This window comes from Erpetoichthys calabaricus, chromosome 11, assembly GCF_900747795.2.
Source record: "Erpetoichthys calabaricus chromosome 11, fErpCal1.3, whole genome shotgun sequence".
NCBI lineage: Eukaryota > Metazoa > Chordata > Cladistia > Polypteriformes > Polypteridae > Erpetoichthys > Erpetoichthys calabaricus.
Window position 1 is genome coordinate 56,624,247 of NC_041404.2, and position 18,448 is coordinate 56,642,694.

An 18,448-nucleotide genomic window follows, 5' to 3' on the forward strand; every position below is an offset into this window, starting at 1 on the left:
AGTATGTTTTTAAGTAAATTTTATTTATATTAGCATTTTTATGGTCACCGAACAGTAAGCCTATAGAATTTAATTTGGTTAATAAACAAACATTAAACAGCTGTGGTCTCTAGTTTAATTATAAAAAACACTTTAATATAGGACATTAAGCTTCCACACATCTGGTTATGCAGGAGTTTAGTACAAACAGTTTTTTAAAAGGATAAAGGGAAAAAAAAATTGGAATCGGTATCAGAAATAGCCAATCAAGTAACGTGAAATCAGTGATCGATATTGGCCTTAAAAAAACCTGATTGGAGGATCCTTATTAATTACTATTGACGATATCAACAATTAAATATTTACCAGTCAAAATTCTAACTAGAGATTTCTATAATTACATTTTGACTAGTCAGAACTTTAATTGCAGATAACCTCAATTCCATTTTGACTTGTCGAAACTGTAAAACCTTTCCTCTGAGATCTATGTATCTTTTAATTAGAGATAGCTGTGATTACACTTTGGCCCTTGAAAACTGAGAAACGGCTCCTTTTAAATCTTTGGTGCCTTCAATTACAGATACATTTAATTACATTTTATCTAGTCAAATTAGAATTTCAGACATTTGATGTGCTGGAGCTGCTTAGTTAATTCTAAGCTCTACAGCAATTGGTGTGATTCTTACTAAACTGTATAATTTCATCTTGATATTTGTTCAGTGATGTTTTGTTTTTAAAAGGAAGGACTGGCACACTTTTCCCAAAATGAATACACATTTTTCATCCTACTAATTCTTCAGCCTACCAAAACCTCTGTGTTAAAATCTGATTCTATAATATACTAAAATGTATCTGCAAGAAAGATAAAACAGTACATTTTCACTTGGATGTGAAAAATAATAATAAAATATTTACACAGTGGTATACAAATAGTAACTGTATGCAAATAATTAATTAGGGTAGCCTACAGAAAAACATACTAAGATTAACATCATGCTTTATGAATAGCAAAATCTAATTTAAAATTACATTTTACGTTTTTAATTATTTCAGCATAGTTTTAACATATAAAACCTTAACCAAGCAGGGCTCTGAAATTGCGCCGCTGGCATAGAGTGCATTTCCAAAATTAGAATAGGCTTAAGTCATTAAATACGTTATGCACTCATGCCTAAGATATATTCTACTTTTAAAGATTAAAATTAAATCCACCACTTTACCTTAGGATCAATATCCTGTCAGCAGGCTATTATTTAATTTAATGCAAACCTCCGTAATTCTTACATGCACACCAGCTTACAAGGCAAGACAGAATATAAGCACTGCAACAGTATGCTTTGTCTTCCATCATAATGGAAGCAATATTATCCATTCGTCTATTGCCGACTGGACTGTAAAATGAGCTGATATTTAAACTGCTATGCAACTACACATTTAAAACAAATGACTACCATTATACCCATTTGTGGTGTAGCTTTACATTTTAATTAGATAACAATGGCTTGATTTTAGGATGGTTAGCACCACAGCTACACATTCCCAAAGATCTATATTTGAATCCTGAACCAGATACTGCCTCATGTGAATTTTATATATTCCTGAATAAAGTGGTTAATAGTAACAATAATATTATACAAGATGAAAACTAATTCAACCAATTACATTTCTGCAAAGTTCAATACAATTACGTAGCACTAAATATTACATAGGTATGCATACGCTAATTTTACCTAATGATATACCAACAATTAAAACAAAAAGGTAAAATTGGCTTTGTTTGTATATAATAAAAAACAATATAAAAGAAGGATAGCAATTATTAAATATTTCAAACTAAAAAAAAAAAAAAAAATTATTCTAACAGTTTTGAGTGGAGCAGACAACAGAAAAAATAAAAATGTCAATTATGTGTATCACCACTACAGTTCAACTCTGGACTAGATAAAGTGGGACCTAAAAATGAATGCATTGATATATGTGTTATGCTGGTTTTTACATTAACTCTGGAATTTCTAAATGTTATGCATAAATGATAAATGTACCCATATTATATATATATATATATATATATATATATATATATATATAAACATAGAGACAAGGACATTTTTTATATAAACAACCTGAAGACTCTTCTTTTGCAACTCCATTTTTGCTTCTCTCTTTCCATTCCATGACTTCTTTGTAAATTAGTTCTGTGAATCAAACAAATTAGCACATTTGTAATATAATTGTGTTTGATTAGATTAACATTTTGCATCAAAGTGAAAAACTTACTTGGTTTGGTTTATAGGGAATGACAAACAGTCTAGCCTGATACCAGAGTAAGTACAAAGTAAGTGATCAGAGGTAGAAAGTTAGGTGTGGTTAGGCATATGCAATAAATAATGCTAAGGTATAATGCATTCAAAGTAAATTTCTCTAATTTTTAATAAATCTGAAAACATGTCTAAAATGTTTTCTCTTTATTATTGGGGGAGTACTGACTGTTGCTTGATAAGTGAACAAATTAATTTAAAAGACTTTAGCATAAGGCTGCAACAACACAAACTGTGAAAAAATGAAATGGTTTAAATACATTCTGAAAGCACTATATGAAGAACCAGAAACAGTGTTCAGGTCTGTGAAAGAGAATAGCAAAAGTAAATGTTTATCCACCATAGTGAAAGTGGTGGTGATGATTACCACACAGATATGTGATGGACTGTGATTCAGATTCTTGAATGCCAAAGATCTTGCTTTGAAAAAGGTGAAGCAAGTCTTCATCTACGTCTGCATGGCCGTTCCTGCATGTATTCCCGATTTCCGTCCATATTCCAAATATATATTTTAGATTAACAGGTGACTATAAACGGTCTCTTTGTCAGTGTGAGTTTGGGTATGTGTGCAAGTGGGTCCTTGCATGGATACGTCCCACCTTACACTTGATGCTGCCAGGTGGGTTCTGACATTCTGAAAATTAGATTTGACATTTACTGAATTAGAGAAGTGATCGTGTGTGAAATTTTATTCATAATAAAGACAAACTGAAAGGAATACTCCACCCACAAATGATATATTTATTTTACATGGTACTTACACCCTAGATAATTTACAGTGATGGGCAAAGCATTTTTTAATCTCATACATAATGTAGAGAAAAATATTATTAGATTAGATGATATTATAAAAGCAAATAGTGACCAATGCTCTACAACAGTAAACAATGTGAGAAATGTCCATGGAAAAAAAGAAAAAAAAATCTCACATTACTTATATTGAATAGTCCACATGTCAGTAATCCATTCATTTGCACACAATATTTATAAATATATACTCCCAGAAAAATTAGAAAACATCATAAACAGAAAACTAAAGCCTAATGGGATTGCCTTTTTGAACTTTTCCAGAAGTACACATCTTTATATATAATACGCTACCATGGCTGTCTGTTTGCCTTTTGAATAAGACCTTTTCTTAAATAAATTCAAATTATATTTGAATAGTGAAGTTCAATCTGACAGCCCTAGTATGCACCATAGCTTACTGAAGGATACCCAAGTAGAATCTGAACAGACAGCTGCCCTATGGATTTAAACCTGCCATTTCCATAATCATCATGGACACCAGTGGTTTATTTTCCTATTGAATTTGCCCCCCTCCTCCCTTTACCATCAGCCTTTACTTTCATATGCTTATTTAAATTAGTCTAACATAATTAGATGATGAAAGTGGCTGGAAGTGACTGCAGTGGTGTTCAAAATGCAGTTTTAAGAACACATATTAACTGAATCTTCTTATATAATACGCTACTGTGGCTGTTCGTTTGTCTGTCCAGAATTTAAAATCACCTGTAGCTCACAAACCATTTGGACGATTGACCTGAAATTTGGTACACATATACTACATGACGTCTACTATGTGCTTTCAGGGTGATTATTGACCTCCAAGGTTATTCCTCTTTTTATTGTAGAATCAACTCTCGGCAGTGGCAAGCAGGGAGGCTGCCGTTCTCATTCCTACCACCTTCACCATCACTTCCCCTACCTCTTCATATTTTAAATCATTCTTGAGGCAGATTGAAGACTTAAGTGCCAGCTTAAGTGAAAAATTAAGGAAAACATATTAAGTAATTGGAACACAAACACTGACTTAATCAGTTTTAACGTGAAAAGATGGCGAAAAAAGAAGAGAAGCAGTGGGCCGCTAGTGTGGAGAAAAGAAGAATTGCTCATGAAACAGAAAACGCAATAAACCTCTGAGCAAACGAATGCTAAATGTACAGAGAGAGTATTAAAACTATGAATGCCCAAGTTAAGTGTATTCACTGCAATAACGTGCAGTGTGTTGTTACTGGTTTAAGAATATTTTAGCAAAAACGCATGTGTTTTGCTCATTTTTAACATACAACTGGATAACTGACATGTGCATTATTAACTCGAGTAACTTGCGATTTTTTCTTCAATTGATGTTTTTCCACATTGTTTATTGTTGGCTTTATTGGCTTACATTATATCAGTCACCTTTTTTTCTCTCCATTCTTCATAAAAACTTGAGATTGATATTTTTTCTTGGCCATCGTTACAAATCACATGGGGTAAGTTACAGATTAAAAAATATGTCATTTTTGGGTAAAGTATCCTTTTAATGGTATTACAGGCATTCTAGAAAATATTTATTAGACACCAAAGAGGACTATAAGGAAATATTAAAGGAGTTTAATGTTAGGGTGATGGAAAAATGGCTTGAGTTGGTTTGAACAGGTGCTGAAAAAATGTGAAGAATGACTGTATGAAGAGAAAAGCTGGAACAGAAATGGATGAGACTAACCAATAATGAGGACGTTAAAGGAAGATCCCCAAAGGCCATGGAAAGGACAGTGAATGTGTCTGGGTAGTAAATGTGTAACTACTGTTAAAATCTAGTTGAGTGAAAAGGGGTAGGACACAGGTGTAATATCTCAAAAGAGGTTGACATAAAACACCTAAAACGGATTCCTAATTTACTGGTACCACAAGTGGTACATGCTGGTTGAAGGTGAATGGATGACCTGGAAAAGAAATTATCCACTGGAGTGAGGATTTGATCAAAAATTAGAGATAGGCAATGGAGGGATCTGACAGACTACTAGACAACAAAATCAAAAATCTGGGAAAGGAGAAGAAATGCAGTTAGGCACAATAGACTCTGATATGCATTTATTTGTTTGTAGTTTTAAAATTCCTAATTTATAACTTCTCAGCACCAGCAAACAAATATTACATTTTGAAAACTTGCTTTGCTGATTGCTTCATCATTTATACTTTAAACATAACATTGCAGTCTTGATATTAGAAAGTGCTTTTTTAGTTCTTCAAAAACAAATGACTAGTGCAAAAATATTTAATATATTTAGTTTACTGCTGATTAATGCACTGTGGGCTTTTAAAGTACCTTTCCATTGTTCTATGGTGTGTTCTCTCTCCTCCAACTGCTTGTCAGAAATTTGTGGTGGTGGCTAAAAAAAAAAAAAAAAGATAACACTATTAAAAATATAAATGCAATGTTTTTTGATTTCAGAAAATTAAATGCTAAAATATTTTACTTTTACAATTAAAAATGTATTCCTCCAAATGAATTTCTTTTAAAATAACACATCAAAATTTCAATAAAAGTTCAGAACAATATGTTTTGATAAATCTCTAGTGAATAATAAACATACTTTTTTTAAATACTGTGTATTAGTACCCTATATGTAGGACAAACATCAAAAAGAATCGCAACACGTATACAGGAACATCGCAACACCGTCAGAAGGAAGGACTCACGATCACTGATCTATACGCATACAAAATCAACTGGACAATGCACAAGTAAGATTTAAGGCCAGTATGAAACGCGCCATAGAGCTGGCTGAATCTTGGCTATCAAACGAAAACGCCATTAACAGACATTTGGACATAAACCCAGCATATACAAACTTAAGAAGATGTTCATAATAAATAAAATTTACGACCAATACTCCGCCCAACCCCCACCTCATTACCCCCCCCCCCCCACACTGACCTAAGACCATACCCCACCACTTAACTTTGTTATATATTGCCTTTGATTCTTGTATGTCTAAGCATTACCCTCTGATATATATATATATATACATATTCATATATCCTGTATATACAGTGATCCCTCGCTATATCGCGCTTCGTCTTTCGCGGCTTCACTCCATCGCGGATTTTAAATGTAAGCATATGTGAATATATATCGCAGATTTTTCACTGCTTCGCGGATGTCTGCGGTCTACAGTACGTGTGCTTCTTCAGTTGATTTGCCCATTTGAATTCAAACAAGGGACGCATTTGAATTCAAATAAGAGACGCTATTGGCGGATGGCTGAGAAGCTACCCAATCAGAGCCTTCGGTTAAGTTCCTGTGTGCTGCTGATTGGCTCAGCGACGGAGTGCTGCATTAACCAGGAAGTCTATTCTCACTCATTCAGCATTAACGCACGTTACTGCTACTACTGTAGGAGCCATGTCCAAGCGCCAGCAGAAGATGCAAATGATTGCAGAAAAGGTAAAAGTTTTGGATATGTTGAAGGAAGGAAACAGCTACACCGCTGCAGGACACCATTACAGCATCAATGAGTCCAAGATTCTTTTTATTTAAAAAGGAGGAAAAAGCATTTAAGATCTACGGCCGCAGTGTCCTTTAACCAGGGTGCAAAACGAGTTGCAAGTGGACGTGATAAGGCAGTAGTCTGGATGGAATCTGCTTTAGGGATTTGGATTGAAGAGTGATGGAAGAAGAACAACGGCGGTGCTACACAGTCGCCTGAAGAGGCTCCTTTAGAAGAGCTGTAACGCTATCCTTTGTAGTGCAGTAAAATTAAACTCATCGTTATCGGACAAGTCGTCGTGTCATTGTTGGTGAGTAACCATAATTAATTATTTACGTACAGTACTTATTACATGTACATAGTTTAGTGTCACTGTATACAATTTTTCTTGCATTGTACGTATTTATTGCTGGTGGCCTGTCTGTCGTAATGGCTGTAACATATGTGATATCGGAGACGCTCGATATCTTTAAAATAATATTTAGGTTTTACATACATAATTTCAACGAATCTTACCTAATATCTAACAGAATACAAAGGGTTTATGCTGTATAATTGTGCGTGAAATGTTTATAATAGTGTGGGAGAGTTTATAAGGGCTTAAAATATATAAAAATAACCATATAAACATATGGTTTCTACTTCGCGGATTTTCTTATTTCGCGGGTGGCTCTGGAACGCAACCCCCGCGATGGAGGAGGGATTACTGTACATACATACATATACATACATACACATATAGTGCAGCATTAGCTTGAACAAAGTAAAAATATATCTCATTTTGAAAACTGGCCTTCTGTAACAAGATCAGCATTGTACAGCCAAAAATAAATCAACTACACTGAGATTTCTGTGACAACTTGAGTGATGCAGAGTGCAAACCACAACCAAGCTGATCTAAATGAAAAAATACTGATTGTGACTTACTGCATCGGCTTCTGTTGGATCATACCAGACATGAATGTAGGGGTGATTTAAAGCTTCTTCAACAGAAATCCTCCTTTCAGGATCTATCACAAGCATTTTTGATAGTAGATCCCTTGCTTGACTTGCTAGAGCAGAAAACAACACGATTTTAAAAAATAATTTGAAATGTTCTCTAATGTTCACTTTAAAGAATTCAGAAAATAACTACACATTAATGTAGTATTAATATAAGCATAACATTGAGCCAAATTAACTAAACAAGACAGGAATATTTTTTAGCAATGTTAGAGTACTAACAACAAAAAAAAATAAAATAAAATTATTCTTTCAATTTCAGAGAAATCTGAAATAATTTACATGAGATTACTATATTACAAAAAAACTGTACATTTCATTGTTTCAGGAAATACTAATTTATCTTTCACATTAAAACAGTGATGTACATTACATATGGAAATGGCACAGAAAGCAAACCTACTTTTTAATTTGTCATGCTCAGTATCTGAAGGAAAGACCCAATCAGGGAAGAGCTCCTCAAAATTGACTCCTGGATAGTGTGGTTTGTTCATCACATAGTTCCGAACTGTCTCCATCAGCCTGTTCATAAATTCTAATGATGGTGTTCCAAGCACTTCAATAACTTTGTTCCATTGATCAATATCTAGTGACCACTAGTTCAGGAAAACGGTTTAAAATAAAGTTGTACATGCCCATGAAAACTGTGCATACATTCCAATACTTGTAATATTTTGTTAGTCATTATAATACAGAACAATGTTTCACACTCCAGGTTCCTGCAGTTAATGGTAGTTGATTAGTCATGCAAATGTGTACAGTTGAGGCCAAAAGCTACCATTCACCTCAACTAAAGTCTTTCAAATTCCAAGTTTCCCAGCTCCAAAAATGTCTTCATGTTACCATACATTTGCTGTGTTAAGTCAATTGTGGTATGTCCTTTATTTCCATAAGTGGTAATGTCAAAATTGGCATTGTGCATAGTGATCTTAGGCTTGCGTGCAATTGCTCAGCCACAAAAGCCCATTTCCCGAAGCCCCAGACGCAAAGTTCTTGTGCTAATACGGTTTCCAGAGGCAGTCTGAACTGTGTTGTGACTGACAATAGACAATTATACTTGCTTCAGCACTTGATGGCCCTGCTACATGAGTTTGCGTGGTCTACCACTTCATGGCTGATCTGTTGCTGCTCCTTGATGCTTCCACTTCATAGTAATAGCACTTACAGTTGAACGGGGTTGATATAGCAGAGCAGAAATTTCAAGAAATTAAATGTTTGAAATAGAAACCAAGGAGAGGTGGAAGGTATGCCATATATAGCCACTGTATATAGGTAATAACTCATAAATGGCCCATCATATAAATGGCAGTGTGGGAGACAGATCCCATGCTGTTAAATAAATATTACTCATCTGAAATGAGATTCACACCACCTTCAAACAAGACGGCATGCTGGCCTTCTCTGTAATGGATTTGTTAAACACTCTATAATTCAATCTAATCTCTCTCTTTACGCAAACACAGTAACAAGTCTTGGAATAAGGTTCCCATATAAAGCATATAAAACATTCATTATCAGGAAGTAGAAATCATGAGAATTCCTGATATTTCACTAGTTTCCAAAACAGAAAAGAAAATGCAGAAATATTTCAGTTTTATTGTGTTGAGAAAAATACTGTTTATTTTAACTATTGGCTTGTTATGTAACTATAGTTTATCGCTTTATGAAAAAATTCAAAGGTAGAACAAGAACTGCATTACATTGTATGTAGCGTGTTTTGTCATCTTGGTCTGATCTAGTGAGATACAAGGCTGTAAATCGCCACCATAATTTAGTTTATGTGGGAAAAAAAACAGCCCGACAATCAAAACTGAAAATACAAAGTGTTTGTGCTCCTTACTAATCTAATTACTAGTATACAGTCATATGAAAAAGTTTGGGAACCCCTCTTAATTCTTTGGATTTTTGTTAATCATTGACTGAGCTTTCAAAGTAGCAACTTAATAACTCATTACATTTATATAGCACTTTTCTCAGTACTCAAAGCGCTCTCCACACAGGGAGGGATCGGGAAGCGAACCCACAAACTTCCACATTCTCCTTATTGCAAAGCAGCAGCACTCCCCCTGCACCACCAATGAGGACTTTTAATATCTGACATGCCTTATGGACACAGTAGTATTTCAGCAGTGACATTAAGTTTACTGGATTAACAGAAAATACGCAATATATATCATAACAAAATTAGACAGGTGCATAAATGTGGGCACCCCAACAGAGATATGACATCAAAACTTAGTTGAGCCTCCTCTTGTAAAACTAACAGCCTCTAGACGCTGTCCTCCTATAGCCTTTGATGTGTGTCCGATTCTGGATGGAGGTATTGTTCACCATTCTTCATACAAAATCTCTCCAGTTCAGTTCAATTTGATGGACAGCTTGCTTCAAATCGTCCCATAGATTTTCGATGATATTCAAGTCAGGGGACTGTGACGGCCATTCCAGAACATTGTACTTCTCCCTCTGCATGAAAGCCTTTGTAGATTTCCAACTGTGTTTTGGGTCATTGTCTTGTTGGAATATCCAACCCCTGCGTAACTTCAACTTTGTGACTGATGCTTGAACATTATCCTGAAGAATTTGTTGATATTGGGTTGAATTCATCTGACCCTCGACTTTAACAAGGGTCCCAGTCCTTGAACTAGACACACAGCCCCACAGCATGATGGAACCTCCACCAAATGTGACAGTAGATAGCAGGTGTTTTTCTTGGAATGCGGTGTTCTTCTTCTGCCATGCAAAGCGCTTTTTTGTGTCTGTCTTGTCAAGTTTGGGGAATGGTTTGCCATACATACATACATAAAAAAAAATCTACTTATCTGGAGACTAAGTGCTTGTTTGCTCATGAAAACATGGCAATACTCAACAAGCAATGGTACATAAAACTGGAAGTTCAAGATGTGGTGTTTAAATAGCACTCCACAAAACAATAACCAATCCTGGGCAAGAGGAAACTGTGTCAAAGGAAAACACCACAACATTTTGATACACTTCACAAACAATATTATAAAATAATGTTTTTGTGTATGCATCACAAATGTAATGTCCTGGGCACTGTCCACATTTGCCAAATAATAACTTAAGAACTATATAAAAAAAAAAAAAGGCATTCACCTCCTGATTTTCCAATGAGTCTTTTTAAATTGGTTGTGCAACGCACAGGTTTATTTCCAAATAAAGCTTTCATTAATACAATAGCTTACAACAAAACTTGCACTACCTATGTGCTGCTTACTATGTCTCATCTAAGTAATTGTAGGATATCTAATAAGAAGTTTATTATCCACTGTTAAAGATGCTTGCTCAGTTTGACTCAATGAGAACATCTTCAATGAACACATTGTAAGACTCCATTCATGATGCGTCTATTGTGTCCTTTTTGGAAATTAGCCAAGTACTGTAGTCATTTATGATCCAAAGTCAATATTAGCATTCAAAAATAAATATAAAATGCAGTGATAATGTATCCTCCTACTTTATGAATTTATTTTAGAATAACAAAATGATTCCAATTGTAAGGAAGTCAGTTATTTTTCTTCAAAACAATTAACATCATAGTATCACAGAACAAAAGGTTTAACGGGTGGAACACAAATGCACGTTATAGAGCAATCCTTTAAAAATGGATTAATTTTCCCCTTTGCTTCCATCACGTGTATCACTTTTAAAGTGTGTCGACGTTAACTGCCATATAATTACTTCGTGGTTGTATATATTAGATATTGTTTATTCTAAAGCATATACATTTCTAAATAGCCAAGGCTTTCAATGAGCAAGTTGAAATGCATCAATTATGGTCGAGAGTGGCTGGTACTGCATTAACAGAATTGGTCAATAACACTGTTCTTGGTCAAATACACTGCCTGGCCAAAAAAAAAAGTCGCCACCTGGATTTAACTAAGCAAATAGGTACGAGCCTCCTATTGGATAATTACTGCATGGGCGATTATCTTTCAGCTGGCAACAAGTTATTTAACCCCAACTGGTGCAATGAGTTGCTTCTCATTTCTTAACAACCATGTCAAAAGACACATCTCGTGGTCGTGGAAAAAATGTTAGTCTGTTTGAGAAGGGTCAAATCATTGGCATGCATCAAGCAGAGAAAACATCTAAGAAGATTGCAGAAACTACTAAAATTGGGTTAAGAACTGTCCAATGCATTATTAAAAACTGGAAGGATATTGGGGACCCATCGTCTTCGAAGAAGAAATTTGGCCGGAAAAAAATCCTGAATGATCGTGATCGGCGATCACTTAAATGTTTGGTGAAATCAAATCGAAGAAAAACAACAGTAGAACTCAGGTCTATGTATAATAGTGAAAGTAAGAGCATTTCCACACGCACAATGCGAAGGGAACTCAAGGGATTGGGACTGAACAGCTGTGTAGCCGTAAGGCACGGGCATATTCCAAGATGACAATGCCAGGATTCATTGGGCTCAAATTGTGAAAGAATGGTTCAGGGAGCATGAGACATCATTTTCACACATGGATTGGCCACCACAGAGTCCAGACCTTAACCCCATTGAGAATCTTTGGGATGTGCTGGAGAAGGCTTTGCGCAGCGGTCAGACTCTACCATCATCAATACAAGATCTTGGTGAAAAATTAATGCAACACTGGATGGAACTAAATCTTGTGACATTACAGAAGCTTATCGAAACAATGCCACAGCGAATGCATGCCGTAGTCAAAGCTAAAGTCGGTCCAACAAAATATTAGAGTGTGTGACCTTTTTTTTTGGTGGCGACTTTTTTTTTGGCCAGGCAGTGTATTTAAACCTTCCCAAGTCAGTATAAAGTTTCTTAATATCCCACATTATCTAAAGAACCAAAAAACTGTCTTTTCATTAGCCTTATGAATTTTCCCTAATCTAACATGAATTGCACTGAATGGTATAAGTGACAAATTAAATAGCTTAAGGTGAAAAAAGTTAAAAAAAAAAATTAAATTTCATTTCTAAGTAAAACCATGAAGGGCTGAAAAATAACCAAAAAAAACAGAAAAATGTACTCAAAATTTAAATAAACTTCTAAGCCGGAAAGGGTGATTGACTCAACGTGAATATATGGATACATAAACAGTCTGACACTCCCTTGAGTTAGGTTTAAAATGAGAACGATTTTTTTTCTTTTGATATTCAATTTTTTCATTTAGCAAAATAATTTTCAAAAGCTCACAGCATTAATCCTGGGATAACCTTTAGAAAAAGTTAAAATAAAATGCACTGAAATACAGGAATACATGACAGATGACCTAATGATTTAATACAAGATGCCAATACAATTGGCATTAAAAGAAGTTTTAGGCATGATATACCTTTGACCATAAACATTTTAAATGTCTTCAATTTATTATAAATATTAGATATCAAAGATGAACATATTTTGCATCTTGTGGACTTGTAGAGACACAGCTGTGACAAAAAGGATACGATCAGTGCCTTGAAAAATCACACTGCCTTTAACCATTTCTCCCATGATGCAACCCACTGACCAGATATCAACTGAAAATAAACGTTGAACATATGCATGCAGGTTATTAGAAAACATGGAAAACGATTAACTGCAGCTTAGCTCTGTGGTAGCTTGTTGTGCCATTAAGAAAGCATTACTGCTATATCAGATTAAAAAGGTTCATTAGGACATGATCAGTCTGAAAAGTCTGCATTACATAGCAAGCTGTTTACTTCTTTGTTGTAAATTTTATTTTAAAGAGGAAGAGAGATAAACATTTTTTGTGCAACATTTATTAGCTTCGTTACAATATAAGTTTAGACAGTTTAGTATATGCATGGTTGAATGTTATCATCCTTTTACACATTTTCAAATAGGCTTCCCCAATGAATCCCTTAAAAAAGAAATGCACAAATATTTTCCTGTAAATCACTGAGTCACAGAAAGCAAATTAACAAAGTAGGAAATGTATGAAATATCCAAGTTCAATATACCTATCTTATATCAGAAAACAAAAAATAAATCAAATGACTAACCAATTCCTATATAAAATACATGGTGTCATTTTAACAAAGCACTATTACTTATTAAACATATATAATACATAGCCTATGAATATTCAAAGTTTAATTTGTTCTCAACATTGGACTGAAAACAGTGACAACAAAATGAATAAAAATATTTAAAAAAAAGAGAAAAAGGTTTAAGTCAACAACCATGTTCACAGTTAGACAAGAGTTTATTTTAAAAATATACATTATTATATACGGCTGACTCCTGCCCAAGTGCTACTAGATTCCTGAGCCCTGAATTGTTGTAAAAGTGTTGTATTTATGGACAATGTGAACACTACTGGTTGTTCGACATGTCCCAAACCCAAAATGAGAGGCCTCAGAAAAAAAAAAATTTCAGGAACAGGAATAAGAGAATGAATATACATAAGGAGTATGCAAAATGAAACACAGTCAGATGTAAACATCAACTTCAAATCCTCTATGGGCCAACCAAAGTGAATACAAACTCCTGTTTAGGAGGTGTTACAACTCATTTACTTGTCTTTCTGCAAAATGCAACCAAACTAGATGTAAAGTATCAGTACTTTCTCCCACTGGGACTACTACTACCTAAATGCACTGGGGTGTTTTGGTGCCATCCTGATAGAATTCCTGCCACTCCCCTCCATATCCTAATTTGACCATCCAATTTGGAAAAGAGCATTCAACTAATTACTCAGTAGTGAATACTCCTGGAGTACTCTGTCAAAAGACTGAAACTCAACCGAAAGAAGACCTTGCAACATGTCAATGACCCTAAACAGACCAGTGAATCCACCAAGGAATGCCTGTAAAGAAAAAAAATGGGGGGGTGGTTGGTTCAGGAATAGTCAAGTCAAAGACAGAATCTGAATCCAGTCAAGATGCTGTGGCAGAAACTCCTGAACAGTTCTAAGAAATGCCTACTTGAGTGAGCTACCCTAGCTATTGGAGCAAGGTGTTGACTTAATTTTTCCACAGACAGAAGTGGCCTATCTGTTAATTTTCCACAGCAGTATGGGAATGACGGCTGCCTGGTTGACATTTAACCTCTGAAACTCCGTCTCATTCATGTTTGTGTTCTGCTACTTTGGTTTTACTGGCTATAACCTCATTATCCTTCACTTAATATTCCTGTTCTACCCCTTAAATTAAAGGTCACACATTTCTAATTCAGAAGTTTTACGCATATGTTGCAGCAGAATAAGATTCAAACTTCAGAAATGTCTAACCCCCCCTGTGGCCCCCCTATGACTGCAGGTTTTTGTTCCAACCAGCTTCTCTTTTTAATTGGACTCCTGGACTAATTAAGTGATGTGTCATTTCCCAAGTTCTGTGTTTTGGGAATAATATAAAAATTAGAAAACTAAATTTGGTAAAAAAAAATATATTATTAAAATGTACCAAGCAGTTATATGGGAATAATGTATTTTTTTCTTTTTAACAATATTTTCATCTTCATTTTCATTATACTTTTCTAGGTGTTCTATTTGTTTAATTAATCCATTATTTATTACTTAGTGGGTCTGATGCTAAAGTTGTTGCAGCCTTTGATTATTCCGTGTTGTTTGCCTGGGTATCCGCTCTGCTCATTTTTAATTGTCTTTAATAAGATACAGCAAAGGGGAAAAACTGCACAGATAAAGGGCAAAATATAATGAAATCAACAAAAGAGAGTTAAGCATTTAAATCTACAGCAAAAGCAGAAATATTTCTAAATGTCTTCTAAATGTAAAAATCATGCTGCTGTGCTTTTCTGAATGTAGAATAAAAGAAAAATAATACCAGGTAATTAAATGAGATCAGTGCCGTCAAGGTGTTGTCACTGATTAGGAATCTGGTTGGAACAAAAACCTGCAGTCGCAGGGGGGTCCCCAGGAACAAGGTTGGGAAACACTGTACTATACCAAAAAATGCACTTTGAATGTCATTCTTGTTTCTTTAGGTGTTGGAATAAGCTTCCAAATACTATAAAAGTGTCAGTGAATGTGTCATGAACAGCGAGACAAAAAGTTATGAAATATTTCCAAATATGTCTAGTTCTACTGTTTTGAAGTAGTCTGCTGTTCTCTGCTTTTGCTGTTTTCAAAAAGGCCATAGCATACAATTTCATTATTGAAAACCCCAGGCCTATGTATCATTTTTGAAGGGCAGATTTTACTAAGTCACAATATATATAGTAGGTAAAGATACTGTATATACTGTGGGGGGAGAAGAAAGCGGTGACTCCAGCTGAGCAATCAAGGAGCTGGAGTGACCAGAAGTAGTAAGTAAACATTATGTTTACTATTACACTGTGCATTCTATGGTATAATTAACTATTTTTGTGCTTAAAAATCTTCAAAAAAATATATATTTACATACAGCTCGTACAGTCTGGAAAGGATTAATTGTATTTACATACAATCCTATGGGGGAAATTACTTCGGGTCACGACCAAATCGGGTTGCGACTAAAGGTTCAGGGATCTGAATTTTCAGTACTTTTTTGTGGTGATCTCTAGAGATGTTTGTTTTTTTTTTTTTTTTTTTACTCATTTTAGGTGGGGGTTAGCTTGTGGGCTTAATTTTTCGGCCATCAAAACTGTGACGGAGGCAAGTGTGGGTAAAGAGGCACAGATGGAAGTGATGGGGAGAATGTTGAATGACAAGAGGTCACAGTAACTGAAAGTTATCAACCGTTTATTGTACACCAGAAACAAATCAATCTGCATGCACATCCAAAAATACTTGGTAACGCCCCTCCTACTTCCTCATCTACAGTGGCAGTCAAGGTACATAAACAGAAGAACTCAGTCACTGTTGTACAGAGATGATCTGGTCATTTTTCAAAATAAAACACCCTGCAGACTCCGATAGTCAATAAAATGGAAAGTTTATTCTTACTGTGTGACCCCGTACTAAGTGATCAACGGCCCGGTGGTTTGAGACAGCTGGTGTAGGCAATTGCCACCATTTACTCCATGATTTGCGGATTCTTCTTCATTCTGCACATGCTTTAATGTAAATTCTCAATATAGGAATTTGAATGCACTTGAGCATTGCACAATGTGTAGTTTTAAAATTAAATTCTAGATGGCACTGCATTCAAGTTCTCTATGTTCACCTTACTACAATCCCAATAAATGTTGTACTATATGCAGTGGATGAAGGGATGCTATGTAGCAGGCCTCATACAGAACAATCCCAATGCAAAGAAAAGACACCATCACGGTCAGAATCTTCATTAGTCAACTAAGCTAATGGGGTTCTGCAAATTCCATGCAGGGTGCACACCAGAATGTGCATTCCAGAAGCCAAAAAGGGATGTGTTGTCAGAGTATGGAGAACTCAGTCACAACTTTGGGTACATTTTCATTAACAAAATGAACCTATATTTAAATTAAAATTAGAATTTGACTGGTACACATACAGTAAAGAAAAGAAAATTAACATTTCTTTTCCCAAACTACAGAACTAATAAAATGATGATAAATGCATTTGTTCCATCGGTCTTCAATAACATTAATGCACTGCACACAACTTAATGCATCTTTATGGAAATCGCACATTAAAATCTGGTTGTTTGAAAGCCAGTCCTAAGCGTGTTAATAATTAATTAAATTTTTATATGATTGCGATGTAAATAACAAGCAGAAAAAAAAATCAGCTACATCTAACTGATTAGTAAGCCACAGTAAGGATACAATCCCTTCCAGGAAAGAGGATTTTTCGAAGAATCATTTCTGCCATAATGCACCCAACAGACCATAAATCCACTACAGATATTAGGTGTACATTTTGACAAGAAACAAACAAGCATTCATCACTAAAGGCAGAAAAACGTCGGGACCTATTTTAAAATATACCAAAAAAAAGATCAAACAGAAACTAAACATATTTTGTCTGCTTACCATTTTCTTTGTATTTCATTCCCAGAATAACCTCTGGTGCTCTGTAATATCGAGTTACTACGTAAGGGGTCATCATAAAATTTGTGCATGCTGTTCTTGCAAGGCCAAAATCAAGGATTTTCAAAGTGCAATCTGACTTGACAACTATGTTGCTGGGTTTCAAATCCTAAAAATGTAAATGATACAGAATGTACATTAATTTTCATATTCCAAACCCTTTCTAAACCAGCTGTTAATAATAAAAAGTTGTGAGTTTAAAAAGATGCAATAACTAAGAAAGTAAGGCAAAGACCAGTTTAAAAACAAACCACAATGGAATGCTGTAAACGAAGGAAGTTTTTTTACATTAATTATAGTTTTAATAATAAACAAACACACACACATTATAAAGTCATTTGCCCTTTTTCCAAACACTGAATATATACAAGCAACACTAATCACAATTTAAGACCAGTACTGTGGATTCAGAAAGTTTTGAGACTCTTTCACTCTCCACACACTTTTTCGTTTTGTAAATTTAATTTGAAACAGACAAATTACCGTATATACTCGCGTATAAGTCGTGTCTTGAAACACGAAAAATCGATCATAAAATTAGACCCCGACTTATAACCCTGTTCAGAAATACGACACTTAAATTTTTTTTGTTTTTTACATCTTCTTGCCACCTCCAATCTCGCATCAGTTTCTCACACGCATTGAATTTTGTTGCAGCAGCACAGTTACCAATTTCTTTCGCCACTTCATTGACTATTAATTTAAAACCAGCTTCATATTTTCTTCTGATCGAACGCTCCATCATAGATAAGGGATGCTCTTACAATAAAAGTGTATGAGGGTGTGAGATACAAAAAACACAATTCAGTGCAAATGCTGCTTCGGAATAGTTTGGGTATAACCGTGTGGTCACGTAGGCATAATAGAGAGAGAGAGAGAGGTTAGGAGCACATGCTGATAAACTGCATTGTCACATCCACATAGAAAAAAAAAAGGCTGTGTGCTCCGTGGTT

The 18,448-nt window shown here is 35.0% G+C and overlaps 1 protein-coding gene across 2 annotated transcripts in view; it reads right to left on the minus strand.

Annotated features, from left to right (window-relative positions):
* Nucleotides 1-18,448, minus strand: part of mapk9 (mitogen-activated protein kinase 9) — a 125,837-nt gene that overhangs the window by 12,175 nt on the left and 95,214 nt on the right. For both annotated transcript variants that reach the window (XM_051934222.1, XM_051934221.1), the window contains exons 6-11: nt 17,439-17,604; nt 12,992-13,063; nt 7,962-8,144; nt 7,484-7,608; nt 5,392-5,455; nt 2,103-2,174 (exon numbers count right to left, since the gene is read on the minus strand). In XM_051934222.1, the coding sequence (XP_051790182.1) occupies nt 2,103-2,174; nt 5,392-5,455; nt 7,484-7,608; nt 7,962-8,144; nt 12,992-13,063; nt 17,439-17,604 (682 nt within the window). The remainder of the gene's footprint in view (nt 1-2,102; nt 2,175-5,391; nt 5,456-7,483; nt 7,609-7,961; nt 8,145-12,991; nt 13,064-17,438; nt 17,605-18,448) is intronic.